The sequence below is a fragment of the Diabrotica virgifera genome, chromosome 1, assembly GCF_917563875.1.
Source record: "Diabrotica virgifera virgifera chromosome 1, PGI_DIABVI_V3a".
Classification (NCBI taxonomy): domain Eukaryota; kingdom Metazoa; phylum Arthropoda; class Insecta; order Coleoptera; family Chrysomelidae; genus Diabrotica; species Diabrotica virgifera.
Window position 1 is genome coordinate 12952064 of NC_065443.1, and position 14349 is coordinate 12966412.

General features: G+C 29.9%; 2 protein-coding genes across 2 annotated transcripts in view; one reads left to right on the forward strand and one right to left on the reverse strand.

Annotated features, from left to right (window-relative positions):
* Positions 1 to 14349, reverse strand: part of LOC114328099 (zinc finger protein Gfi-1) — a 206145-nt gene that overhangs the window by 132017 nt on the left and 59779 nt on the right. Inside the window, exon 2 of the mRNA XM_028277219.2 lies at positions 9885 to 10034. Coding sequence (XP_028133020.2) covers positions 9885 to 10034 — 150 coding nt within the window. The remainder of the gene's footprint in view (positions 1 to 9884; positions 10035 to 14349) is intronic.
* LOC114337221 (uncharacterized) lies at positions 120 to 8138 on the forward strand. The gene is made up of 3 exons (XM_028287629.2): positions 120 to 654; positions 714 to 785; positions 3936 to 8138. The coding sequence occupies exons 1-3, from the start codon at positions 625 to 627 to the stop codon at positions 6168 to 6170; spliced, it is 2337 nt and encodes a 778-aa protein (XP_028143430.2). The 5' UTR covers positions 120 to 624; the 3' UTR covers positions 6171 to 8138.

Genomic DNA, 14349 nt, shown 5'->3' on the forward strand with positions numbered 1-14349 from the left:
TGGGGTCCTCGATAGGCTACACGAGCCGCCACTTTAATATATTTCCTTTTATTTTCGACGACGGCCGAGAATTGGATGAGTTTATTATGGATTAGTCATTTTGATTTCGGATGCAGTGTTGCCAATCAGCGGATAATTATCCGATTTGCGTACCTTTTTGAGAGTTGTCGTACCTTCTGCGTACCTTTAAATAAATCGGATATTTGCGGATATTTTTCAGTGTATCTACTATCATCGACTAAAACTTTCTCATCCATATATTCCCAGCACCAACAACACATTAATTTTGTTTGCTTCCACCAAAATTTTTATAAATAGCCTATACTGGATGAATGTTAGTGACATCCGATACTTTTCATCTTTTGACAAAAGGGACATGTGCCGATTCTTTTGTTTAGAATTTAAATGCACAAGTGCATCCACTTAAGGCGTACTAATCCAATTCAAATTTCAAAATCTGTCTGCCCTCGGATGTTATTTATGAGTTTTTCGATTTTAGTCTGTAAACTTATGAAAGCTAATTCACGCACGATTTAGTTTTATTTTCATTGTATGTAGTGCAGTGCTTAAGTAAACGTCTCGTCTGTTGAAATAAGTTTTGGTTTGTGAAAATACTTTTTTATAATGGATAAATGGTTAATAAAAAGTGTTAAGGTGGGTAAAAAAGTTTACTAACGTGTGGATATTGAAATATAATAATGAATTTGTTTTAGACCAAATCAAATAATGAAAAAAATATTGCTGAAAAGCAGCCGTCAACTTCACGTCATGCTTCTGAACAACAGGTAATTAGTAAAATAATTAAGACTTCACTATATAATATACGGATGTTTTATTACTAATTGGACATGTTTTAACTATATTATAATGATGAGCTTATACAGTGCGAAAGGCACTTATGGAATAAAATTATTTGTGTCCTTGTTTTAAAGAATTATAAAAAGCGCTGGGACCCGTCGATTTTAATATATAAATGTGCACTTTTTAAATATAAATTTAAATCTACAGGGTGATTGACGCAAGCCTGGCAGAGCCCATATGTTTTATTTTTATTGGAACACCCTATATATTTTTATATTTTTAAAAGCTGCTTAACAACCAATTTTAACGAAATATAATTAACAATAATACAGGGTGAAATTTTGAAATTAGAAAGTATGGAAAATACTTATGGAATAAAATTGTTTGTGTACTTATTTTAGAAAATTATTAAAAAATGCTGTGGCCCGTTAACTTTTAAATTCAAATGGGCGCTTTATAAACATAGATTTAAACATACAGGGTGCGTCACGAAAGTCTAGTATAGTCCATGATCTTTAGTTTTAATGAATCATTCAGTATATTTTTGTGTAATTAGAAGCTACATAGTAACATCAACTCAAAAAAGTGTATTATGTAGGTTCTATTTTGAATAATACAAGGTGAATTTTGCAATTTTTTAAAAAGTTCGGCAAGACATTAAATACAAAACCCAATATATATTAGTAGTTTCTAAATAAAGTAGTTTCTAAGAACATCAAATTTCTAAAAAATACAGGGTGTTTCACTAAAATGGACAAGATAATGGACTATGCTAGACTTGCGTGAATCACCCTGTATATTCAAATTTATATTTAAACAGTGCATATTTAAATTTTAAAGTTGGGGTAGGTATCCTAGGGTATTTATAATTTTTTTAAATAAGGACACAAACTACATTATTTCATAAGTGGTTCCATACATTATAATTTCAAAAATATCACCCTGTATTATTAATAATCATCATACATTATATAATTCATTGAAATCAGGTTGCTAAGCAGTTTTTAAAAATATACAGGATGTTCCATTGAAAATAAAGTTTATGGACTATGCTAGGCTTGCGTGAATCACCTTGTACATTTAAATTTGTGTTTAAAAAGCGCACAATTACATCTAAAAATCGACTGGTCTCGGCGATTTTAAAAATTTTTCTAAAAAGGGCAAAAATAATTTTATTCCATAAGTGCCTTCCTCCCTATATATTTAACTCAACTAAATAAAAGTACGACAGTCAATGTAGATCGAAAACTTACGTTGTTTCGGAAAAAATCAAAAAACTTATATTTTTCTAAAATATATGTTAATTTTTGTTAATTTAAGTTAACTAATTGTTTAAAAACGACAAAAGCTGTTTTGTAGAAACGATTTTAACAATATCGGTGAATTAATATTTCTACCTTGATCAAAAATGTTTTTATTTTGTTTTTAATTATGCTGAATCCGATTCTGACGCAACAAATGGAAGATTAAAAAAGCTCAATATAACAAAATATAACAATCAACCATCATAATATATCAAATTGTATCAATGTTATACGAGATATGTTAAAAAATATGAATTTCGCTCAAAAGTAAAGTAGGTACTTTTCTAGTTCACAATATTTCAAGCAGAATGATATAATTATTGTATATTAAAACATAGTTCTTATTTAAGAACAACTAAAAATTATAGCATTATAACAATTTTCGATATTGTGAAATATTAAGGTACTTTATTCTTGAACAAAATTCATATTTTTGACGTACCTTGTAGAAAATTGATAATATTGGAAATCTGATGGTTGCATCTTAGATTTTATACCTTACAGAGTATTGTATGAAGAATAACATTTTTTCATAAAATTGATAACAAAAAAGTTTCCGATAGGTTCCAATCCAAGTTACGCAGACAGAGGTACTGTATCAGAGCTAAAAATTTTTTTTTGACATTTATTATATTTACGCTTGTGATTAAATGTATTTTGGGTAAAAACGTTCTGATGACTTTGTATAAACATTTTTTTAACTGATATTTTTCGGTGGTTTCATTACATTTTTTATCTTTCTTAATTTTCTCAAAAAGAAGTTGTTTATTTTATTTTTAAAGTAAAATAATTTAGTGCATTTTAAAAATTACATTGGATAAGCTTTAAAAAACACCTATAAAATTGTAATATATCCGTTTACACTTAGTAATATCCCAGTGGTATTTATTCTGTAAAACTACAAAGTATTCCAAATTACATTTCTTAAGACGTCGTAATGTTTCATTTAGTACGATGTTTGAAAAGTATGTTGTGCAAATTTAAGAGTTTTATAGGTAAAATCGTAATAGTACCATATATTTCTAAATCAATTTTTAAACAAAACTCTTGTAAGTCCCACTTTCCGCCCACATTGTACTTATGCCAATGTTTGTGAGAGGGATGACTTAGCGTTATAAATAAAAAGTTATAGAAGCTGTAGATTTAATTTTCGAAAAATCTTTATATAAGTTTTTTTTGTGTAAAATTTTCTAATTTTTCAATGGTCAAGTCAGTTTTTTCCAAAATTTATATTTTCGTAGGTATTTAAAAAACAACTAATTTCGCAGGTAATTTGTTTAATGAAAAATTAAGCACCCACTTTTGAAATAGAACTTTTTAATATGTTGTTTATTATACATTTCTTAATGAATCTATAAAAAGTTCTATCTTGTCTAATTTTTTCCGTAAGTAAAAGCTCCTATGACTCCACTAACGGTGGAGTTTATCGGAAAAATAAAGTGGGACACATTTTTTAAGGTAAAATTAGATATTTATGTAGTTTCAGAATTTTCTATTGTTGACTGGGTCCGGGGTAGTATTAACCATATAAGTGTTGATTAAATTTAATTAAAATTAAATAAATCTGAATAAAATTAAACAAAATTAAATAAAATCAAATAAAAAATATATAATTAAAGAAAATTAAATAAAATCATTAAAATTAAATAAAATTTACATAGAATTATATAAAATGAAGTAAAATTAAATAAATTTCAATAAAATTAAATATTAAAATCAATTTTAAATGTTAAATCTTCATAATGTATTAAGCTAAGGATTATTTAGTTAAAATATGTCCAATTGTCCAATTATTGATCAAACACCCAGTATATCGAGAAATTATTTTAGCCTGAATCTAGTAATCAGCAAAATGTTACTGAAGAGCAGCCATCTACTTCTCATACTCCTAAGGGAGGAGTAATTATTAGTCAAAATGTTGACGTTGGCCGTGTTAGTAAAAAGATTAACACTTCTCAGAGTAATATTATTGTTGACACTAATGATGCCGAGCCCAATGATGCCGAGCCCAATGATGCCGAGTCCGCACCAATTGTTGACAAATTTCTATTGAGTTTGAAAAGGAAAGCTGATTTTGTAGATACACCTTCAAAAAGAATATGCAAGTTTATTCCAGCGTGGCTAACCGATAACGAGTTTCGCGGGTGGCTTAATAAATCAAATAAGCCAGATGATAAACACGGCAATGAATACGCATTTTGTAAAGTTTGTAAATCAAATTTGGTGGCTCATAAGGCTGTGTTACTTAGACATATGAGAACGGAAAAACACAAAGAGAATTTTAGTGCGGTATCCAGTAATATAAAAATAAAGGACATGTGTGTAAAACAAACCTGTGAAAATAATTTAGTTAAAAGAGCAGAACTAAAATTATGTAGTCTTTTGGCTACAAAGGACTTACCGTTCTTATTAATGGACACTGTATGTCCACTACTTAAAGATATTTTTCCAGATTCTAAGATAGCTCAACAATTAACCGTTAAAAGGACTAAAGCAACTCAAATAGTCGTTGAATGTTTGGGTGACAATTTTCTGAAAGAATTATATGAAAAGTTAAGAGTACCTGGAATGTTTTTTTCATTGATTATGGATGAAACTACAGATATATCGGTAAAAAAACAGTGTGCATTTACTGCAATATTTTTTGATGAAAATTCCAACTCATTACAAACAACATTTTTTGACATTTTAGAAAATACTGGGGGCACTGCAGTTGAATTATATTCAACTTTAAAAGACATAATATTTTCCAAAGGTATTCCTATATCTAATTTTGTTGGATTTTCGTCGGACACACCTAATGTAATGGTAGGGCCACACAATTCAGTTTTTTCCCATCTAAAACAAGAATTTCCTGATATAGTTTGTGTTAAATGCTCTTGTCACATGGCACATTTAGCAACTTCAAAGGCATGCTTGAAACTTCCCAAGCACATTGAGGACTTACTAAGAAATATAGGAAGCCATTTCAATAGAAGTGCTTGTCGAAGAGCCAAATTTCGGGAATTTCAGGAATTTTTTAAGGTTGACATTCACAAAATTCTATCACCTGCTAAGACCAGGTGGCTTTCACTAAAAGCAGTTGTGGACAGGGTTCTAGAGCAGTACGAACCATTACGTGCATATTTCAAGGAGAGTGTTTCTGAAGATCCTTCACATGTAACGGAAACTATGTTGGAAACTCTTAATCACCCTCTTACTGAAGTGTATTTAAAGTTTATGTCTTATGTTCTAGAGCTCATGACGGATTTCAATATTTTATTCCAATCCGAAAAACCACTTTTATATAGGGTTAAGCCCGAAACTGAAAATTTATTGAAGATTTTATGTTCCAATTATATGAATATTGTTCATATAAAAAAATGTGCAGAAATCCTGAAAATTGTTCACGACAATCCAGACAATTTTCTTCCATTAGAGCAAATTTATATAGGAATTTCTGCTTTCGACAGTTTGCAACATTTGCGATCGGATAAAGACACAAATTTAGAACAAGCAGACTTTGATAATTTTTTTAAATCAATATTATCCTTTTATATTGAACTAGTTGCTAATATCAAAGATCGGTTTAAATTTGAGGACCCGGTTTTTACTACCTTAGAGCTGTTAGATCCGAAGGTGGCCCAATCATTCCAAACAAAATCTTTAAAAAACATATTAGATAGGTTTCCAGTTCTAAATAACTTTGTCAATGCACAATCTTTGGATAACGAGTGGAGAAAACATGCACTCTTAGATTTTGATAGTTTAGACATTAATTCCAATACCGAGTGTGATATATACTGGTCTCAGATTTTTAAATTAAAAAATGAAGCCAACATATCTTTGTTTCCAAATTTAAAAAAAGTATTTTCATTGTTATTCGTTCTACCATTTTCAAACGCTGCGGTAGAAAGGGTTTTTAGTAATTTATTCAATATAAAAACAGATAAGAGAAATCTTTTAGATACATCTACAATTAGGGCTTTATTGGCGACAAAAGATGGTATCGGTAATACAGGCTGTGTAAAATTTACACCTTCAAAAAAAATGTTAGGATGTAACATATGGCAAAATAGTAAATGAGAATTTTGTACTTTATTAAATTATGTTTTTTGTATGTGTTGGATTACGTACTTACATGTTTAGGTTTTTAATGTTTTAATGTCCCACTGGCATATTATTTGATAAATAATGAAATGATTTAAAAGTCAGTTAAATATGATATATTTCTGTTATTAGTTAGTAACAACCAAAAAAGTTAAGTTTTCCATAAAGTGGGGGACTTTTTATTTTTTACTTTAATTTTCCATTTCCAACAATTGTTTTTTCCGATTATAGTGCTAGCTGACAACTCTGCCATGTAAGGTCATACCTACAAATTTTCCAACCAATATGGTTGATGTCATGTAATGCCAGGGGTTAATCTGGAAATATTTTTAACATCCTTTAAAATCGCATAATATAATGTAACCTTAACTGTTTAAAAACAACTCAAGGGTTTTTACCCGTATATTTTTGTGGCTTAAAGCATGTTAATCTGTGAATACACTGATGATGGAATATTGATTCCGAAAACGTTTTGTTGTGATATACCCCTTTTTAGGGATTTTAAATATACCTCTGATTTTTTAATCAACTTAAATTCCCCAAACCTAAACTAATTACCTACACAGAAATCAGTTAAAAAATTAATGCACTGCCTTAATTGTAGTTATAGTAGTTATATATATATATTTTTAAACAATTTTGAATAAAAATTCTAGGAGAGTTGGTCACGGATTTCCACCATACTTCATTCGACGTATCTTGATGAGATTGCTAAATCCTTATTGGTTAATTGATGTTTATTAAGAATAAAATTGTAAAATAAAACAATTAATAATTTAATAAATAATAAATAATTTAATTTCTATTCGATAGATAATTAAGAATAATATCACCTGTCTTACAGGTTATATATGTGTCTACACTTTAACCACAGATGTACACAAAATATATGTATAACGTTACTCAGAATAAGGTAATCATTTGTAGAATACCAAATGTAAAGTTCAAAAGATTTTCCAGATTTCTCGGACATGAGATGTAGTTAAATCGGTTCTTTTTTTGTAAAGTTCTATCAAATCTAATATCTTAAACAAAACCATTTCATCAAAACATGTTATACCTAATTATATTTATGATTTTTTTGAGGAATGTAATGGTATGTACTATGCATAAAAGAACTTTCCGGCACAGAAACGTCACTTTTCTGCACACTACTGTCAGTTATTCTGTGAGAAAATGTTAAGTTTGTTTACATAAAATTGTGCAGAAAAATGCATTTGGAATATTGGTTGTAGAAAAATCTACTTACTTGAAACTAGTAATATCTAGATATCTACTAATTAACTCAAAAATCCTTCAAATTTTTTGCCTATAACAATTATATAGTCGGGCATTAACGTTGAACGCACCACGTGTATTATGGATAATAACTTTGATACCTTAATAACTACAAGACTGTCAAATACATTTCTATTGTTTTAGTTGTAATAAATCTTTAGTTGTTAAAAGAGCGTAAGCGCAAAATTTCGGACCAATAATCTTTAAACGTATTCATTTTTTTAGAATCCTGAGAAAACTAATAAGTATTTTTGAAAAATTTGAACGCAGAATTAAAGATTACATTATTACCGAGGGCTTAGAGTCCCTTAGAATAAACAAAATGTTTCTTTTGAATGAGATATTTGAAATTAAAAATCACACTCAATATTCTCTTTTCCTTTTACCCATGTAACATATTAGAATAAAAATTATAGAAGTCTTCAGGGACTTTAGGCCCTCGGTAATAATGTAATCTTTCATTCTGCGTTTAAATTTTTAAATAATACTTATTAGCTTTCTCAGGACTCGAAAAAAATAATGCATTTTAAAAGCATTGACCAGAAATTTTGCGCCTATGCTATTAATGTAGCTGTAGTTTATTTTGTATTGATTTATTTATTATTTATTTTTCCAGTACCTAGTTTTAGGTAGTTATTACGTTTTAATAAAATAATATTTAAAAGTGTTTTTTTTAATTAAATAATTATAATAAATTAATATAACGATCCAAATAATGAAATATTTAGATTTATTTATTAATTTAGAATTTAACACTTACGATAATGCAAAGTACGAATAATATAATAATAGTAAGTAAATAATATTTACATACATGAATTAGGTAATAATCAGCTAGGATACGAGATTTTCATCTATAAACGAAAATTTTTAAACGGTGAAATAGAGAATTCAGTAGATTAAAGGGCCGGTTGTTCGAACGCTAATCAGAAATGGAATCAACTGATCATTATCAAATATTTAATTACTGTCAATGTCAACTTTGATTGGGTTGCTGAAAACATAATTGATTACAATTATGAGATTAATTGATTAATCAATCAATTATGTTAATAATTGTTACGTTAATTGATAATTAATAATTAATTAATATATTAATTATGTTAATTATCATAATGATAACTGATTGGCGTACGAACAACGGATTTTGTTATTTGATGGTTGTTAAGGCTACTAAAAGAATAACATTGGCAACATTGATTTTAATAACAGAATAATTTTTGACCTTGTGTACCTTTTCGTGACAAATCGGATGTTTTTCGAGCGATCATCGGATAATCTAGAGAAATGCGATTGGCAACACTGTTCGGATGAGACTTGTACAGATAAGATAAACGCTTTGGATTTGATCCGTAATAATATACATATTGTCGCTGATTTGCAAAAAAGTGCCAAGTGACATTTTATTCAAAAGGGGGGTTATGTGAAAAAATGTACGAAGGTTCTACCTATTCTGTAAAAAGGATGTATTAGTGTTGTTGATATTGTCTCATGATTTTTGGTGTCAAGTAACATTTTATTTTAAACTGGTTAAGGAGCTGTAAAAAGGAGCTCCACTTTTTTTCAGATCTCCATAGCTGGACATTGTAATTCCAAGGAATTTTCTTTCCATTATTTGTTCAATATTGATGCCATCAATTTCTATTTTAAATCTGGTTGGTTCTTTGCTGATTACTATTGTTTTAGTTTTCTGAGATGAAATTAACATATTAAATTCTTTCGATCTTAGGTTAAATTTTTTTACTAGTGATACTTTTATCTTGGGCTAACAATATTGCGTTGTCTGCGTAACAGAGTATTTTTTCTTCTTTGTTTCCCTTTCTGTATCATCTTCCTTTGTTTACGCGTTTGATTTCTGTAACTTGTCCATATGTCCATCTATTCTGACTCCATTTTGTTGTTTTGGTAGATGTTTTTAATAGTGTTTATGATATTTAGAGGAACTTCTCTACTGTACAGAAGATAGATTACATCTTTGAATCTTACTCAGTCAAATGAATGCTATCTTCAAGTTAATCAGACTCAGAAATGCTGGTCTATTATACTTTAGTAATTTCTCAGTAACTTGCTTTATGACGATTATTGCATTTGTACATGATTTGTGTGATCTACTTTCATTATTTCTCTGATCCGATCATTTGTTATTCGTTCTTTCCTGGACTTTCCTGCAGATCTTCGCCAAAAGTTCATTTCTTTGGCTTTTAGCATTTGCTCTGTTCTAGTTTTTATTTACCAGACCTCACTGCCTTAAGAATGTTATAATGCTCCTGATTAAGGAGGATTTCCTCCGATTCCAGAGGAACTCATTTATTATCGATATTGATCGCCTACCCTATGTGTTTCTGTACCGTATTGCGTGGCCCATTGTGCCATCATTCATAATATGTAAACTTAGATATGTAAAGAACTTACCTGAAGATTTTTCTTTGATATTTCCTTCAGAGAACGGCGAGAGATACCTGGAACCAGCTGAGATGATCGGTGATCCCCAAATGTTCCGGCAATACGAAGCAAAGCCACTTGGTGAAGGAAATTGTAAAGGAGAACCATTTCTATCAACACCTGTAACAAACAAGAATAATGACTATTCGAAATTAAAAATATTAATGAATTGCTAAAGATATGATTTCATAAAAAGAGTTGTGCCATCACAACTGACTCCAGACATTCGAGAAAAAGATACTGAGAAAAGTATACAGCCCAGTGCAAGAAGAAGACGGTACATGGAGAATCAGGAGTAACGTCGAAATTAATGAATTATTACCTTCGTAGTAAGATGAAGGGTACGATATTGTAAGATTTGTAAAAAGTCAAAGACTTTCATGGCTGGGACATGTGCAGAAAGAAGATACAAAAACAACAAATATGGAAGCCGATAGGTAGAGGAAAAAAACGGAAAGCCCAGAACGAATCGGTTAGATGACGTGGAAGATGACCTGAAAACTATGAATTTAAGACAGTGGTGGACAAAGGCACAAGAGAGATCTGAATGGTTGGACATAGCCAAACAGGCAAAGACCCATTCAGGGCTATGATGCCAACAGCAGTAGAAGAAGCAGTGTCATTAACTTCGAGACTTAGTGTAGACATTTCTTGTCCATATCTTCGAAATGGTGTAAGTATTGAGAATTATAATGATAGTTTGCTGTCTTTTAAAAAATTAACAACAGTTGAAAATGTATGTATTGACGGGAATCAGGGGCGGCATTTGGGCGTCCAGGGGGGGCATTTGCCCCCCCTGGCCCTAAAAAATGACTGAAATTTACAAAAAATACATCAATATTCATCATAACATCATATATAGTGTATTGTATATATAGTGCTTGCCCCCCCCAAACAAAATTTCAAATGACGCTCCTGACGGGAATATGAAGCGCTGAGTCTTATGAATCATTGAATCAATGAATACCACGTAAAAGTTTGCTTTGTGAATAACGCGTGAGTGTTATACGTATAATACTTTAGTAATTGTCAAATAAAAATCCACGAGGAAATTAAAATTCCCTAAATAAGGATTATATTAAACCTCAGTACGTTTTCGGATTAAAAAAATCCATCCTCAGTGTTAGTAAAAGCCAAAAAATTGCATGCATGAGCCACCAAAATGTTTTGGGTAAAAACCCTTTTAATGTTGTAAATTGTTTTTTTGAAGTTATACTTCTTTAGGCGCGATTGAGATTGAGGGTGAATTTATATTGATCTGGGCGCATGCGCACACCGACAGTTTGGTATTAGTCTTTATACGGGCTCTGATCGGGTGTTGAAATGATCTGTCAATAATTGTTCAATATGGAGGTTATCGGTAAACAAAAATGTTGTATAATATATTAGTTTTTATTGTTGTGAGGACAAAAATAAAATAGTTTTGAAAAGCCACAGGTACGTAATTCTAAATGTTTCAGTTGTATTCCAATAAAAAATTATCTTCATACCTATTTGGAAAATATAAAAAAAAATAATGTACTTACCTAGTACTTGCTATGCTATACCCCTAGTAGGCAATGCTTTAATTTACATAATCTGATTACGAACAAACTTTCTACAAATTTTCATCTAATGTATCGTTTTCTTACTCTATATATTGTTGCATTTTAATTCGACAAAAATCAAACTAATAAAAATTCATATAAACAAAATGTCAAAAAGTTGTTCAGTTTGTGTATATTCCCACATAACGTATACGCGAAGGTGGTGCAGTTTGAAATCGCTTCGACTCTCGTACGGCGGGATACACGGGAAGTAGGTTCAAGCCCAATGCAAGTTATATCATTTTTTTATTTGTTTTTATAAATTTTATGATTGTAAGTATATTATTATATAATTTTTTTCAGAAAATACGTATTTAATTAAAATTTTTGGCAACAATTATTGTTCAGAAATCATTTTTGGCATTTTTCAATGTGTTTGTGTGTGTTTTATTCTTTTATTTTTTTAATTTTTGGTATTGTTTTAATAAAAATTTTTGGAAAGTAGTAGATAAACTGTTTAAAGTATATTGATTTCGTTGAAATTATATAATAGAAGTATAACTTCTTACGTGCGTACAAAGTACACACATTCTTTTTTTTTTCATAAATCGAAAACTCTTAGAGATTTTTCATTGAAAATGGACATGTGACATTCTTATGACAGCAGCATCTTAAATAAAAATTAAAGTAAAATTTGTGTACCCCATAAAAATTTTATGGGGGTTTTGTTCCCTTAAACCCTCCCAAACTTTTGTGTACGTTCCAATTTAATTATTATTGTGGCACCATTAGTTAAACACACTGTTAACATTTTTGCCTCTTAGGATTTTTTCGATAAGCCAGTGTTTATCGAGATATTTTGAATATTTATCGAATCCACCACATATTTTTATATGGTTAAGTACGATTATAGAGACCTGTTAATAATCTGAAAATGTATTTATAATTTACATTGTTAGGTATATTTTGAAAAAGAAGCCATATCTCGATAAAAGGTGACTTATCAAAAAAAGACTAAGAGGCAAAAATGTTTTAAAAACACTGTGTTTAACTAATGGTACCGCAATAAAAGTTTAATTGGAACTTACACAAACATTTGGGGGGTTTAAAGGAACGAAACCCTCATAAAATTTGTATGTAAATATATTAAAAAAGAAGCCGCATCTCGATAAAAACTCGCTTATCGAAAAAATAATAGGAAGGAAAAAGTTTTAAAAATATTGTGTTTACCTAATGGTACCACAATAATGAATTAATGTTTACCACACAAAAGTTTGGGGGGGTTTAAGGGATCAAAAACCCCATAAATTTTTTATGAGGTGGACAAATCTCACTAAAATTTTGTTTTAAGATGATCCTGCCATAAGAATGATACATGTCCATTTTCAATAAAAAATCTTTAATAGTTTTCGATATATTGAAAAAATCGATTTTCATTTTGTAACTTGAAAGGGCTATAAATTTTTTTATGAGCACATTTGTACTAAGGTAAGTTAGGTTCAATCGAACTATTTTTGACTCCAGAATATGTGGTATAATTTATAAGCAATCTTTTCGGGACACCCTGTATATTGTATATTTTTAATAATACTTAGTGATGTTGTAAATATTCCTCGATATTACCCAGAGCAACACAGGACTCTTCCCACGTGGTTTTAAAGATTGAAACTTCACATATTGGAGTTAAATGGCAAGAGTTGGCCATTTAACTCCAATATGTGAGGTTTTGGTGACTCGGGAATGCTGTTTTTTGGCTTTTAGTCCAAAAGGACACTGATGATGGATTTTTATCCGAAAACGTTCTGTAATTTAATGTAACCCTTATTAGGGAATCTTAAATAGACCTTTTACAATAATGATCTCGTATTTTTATTATTTTTTTAATTGTTAAATGTTTTATTTTTATTTTTTTAAACTGGGTTGGTAATATCCTAGCAAAATTTATAAAGAAAATCCCTTCAAGCAAACCAATTAAATCACTCTTTATGTTTCACAGTAACAAATCCCGTAATTCTCGTGCTTTCTCCGATCTGCCGACGGTTTATCGATGACGAAGGTTTTTCAATTAATAATTGATCGTAATACAAATGATAGGAATCGACAAACTTAATCCCTACGTATTCACCAAAGAAGATTATCTACTGATTGATCTCAACGAATTTCGCTCGGTGCTCATGAAAAATGAAAGATATCAAATATGAATCTGTTTAATACACGAAAAAATATAAATGTAGCAAAATAAAGCACTGATATTATTGTGTAGACACAGACTACAGACCAGGGCCCAGAGCACGCCAAATAGAATTATATTTTGCTGACGTCACAAAATAGAATTTTATAATGGGAGAATCGACGGTTGCTAGGCAACGTGACGTCATTAAAATAGAATTCTATTTGGCGTGCTCCCGCACCTGTAACGTTATAAACGTCACCTATTTATTAATTTATGTTTAAATATTTTTTTATTTCTATTGAATTTATTAATTTCTTAATTTTGTGTTTTGTTTTACTAATTTTCTTCTAAAAAGAGTTGCGCCCTCTTCTTTTATCAGCTAAATATTCTGCCCTTATCTTTTCAATTATCTTCTATCCTTATTTTTTTTAATTCAATTCAATTTATTCACAGACATATTAATCTCGATGGTACTATACCACACATTTTTTGCCAGTTGGCAACTTTTGACTTTGACTTCCCTTTCGTCATTTCAGTCTCAGTCTAAATGGTGGATGGAAGTGGCAACGCTTTTATAATGTCTTGTGTCTACTTAAGACCATGTTTCTCTACAAAATGTATTTATATCGTCTATCTCTTGGTACTCCCAAAAAATCAGTGTTAAAGGAACTGCTCTATATAATACAGTGGTAAATTTGCTCACAGAACTGCTCTATATAATACAGTTGCAGGGACT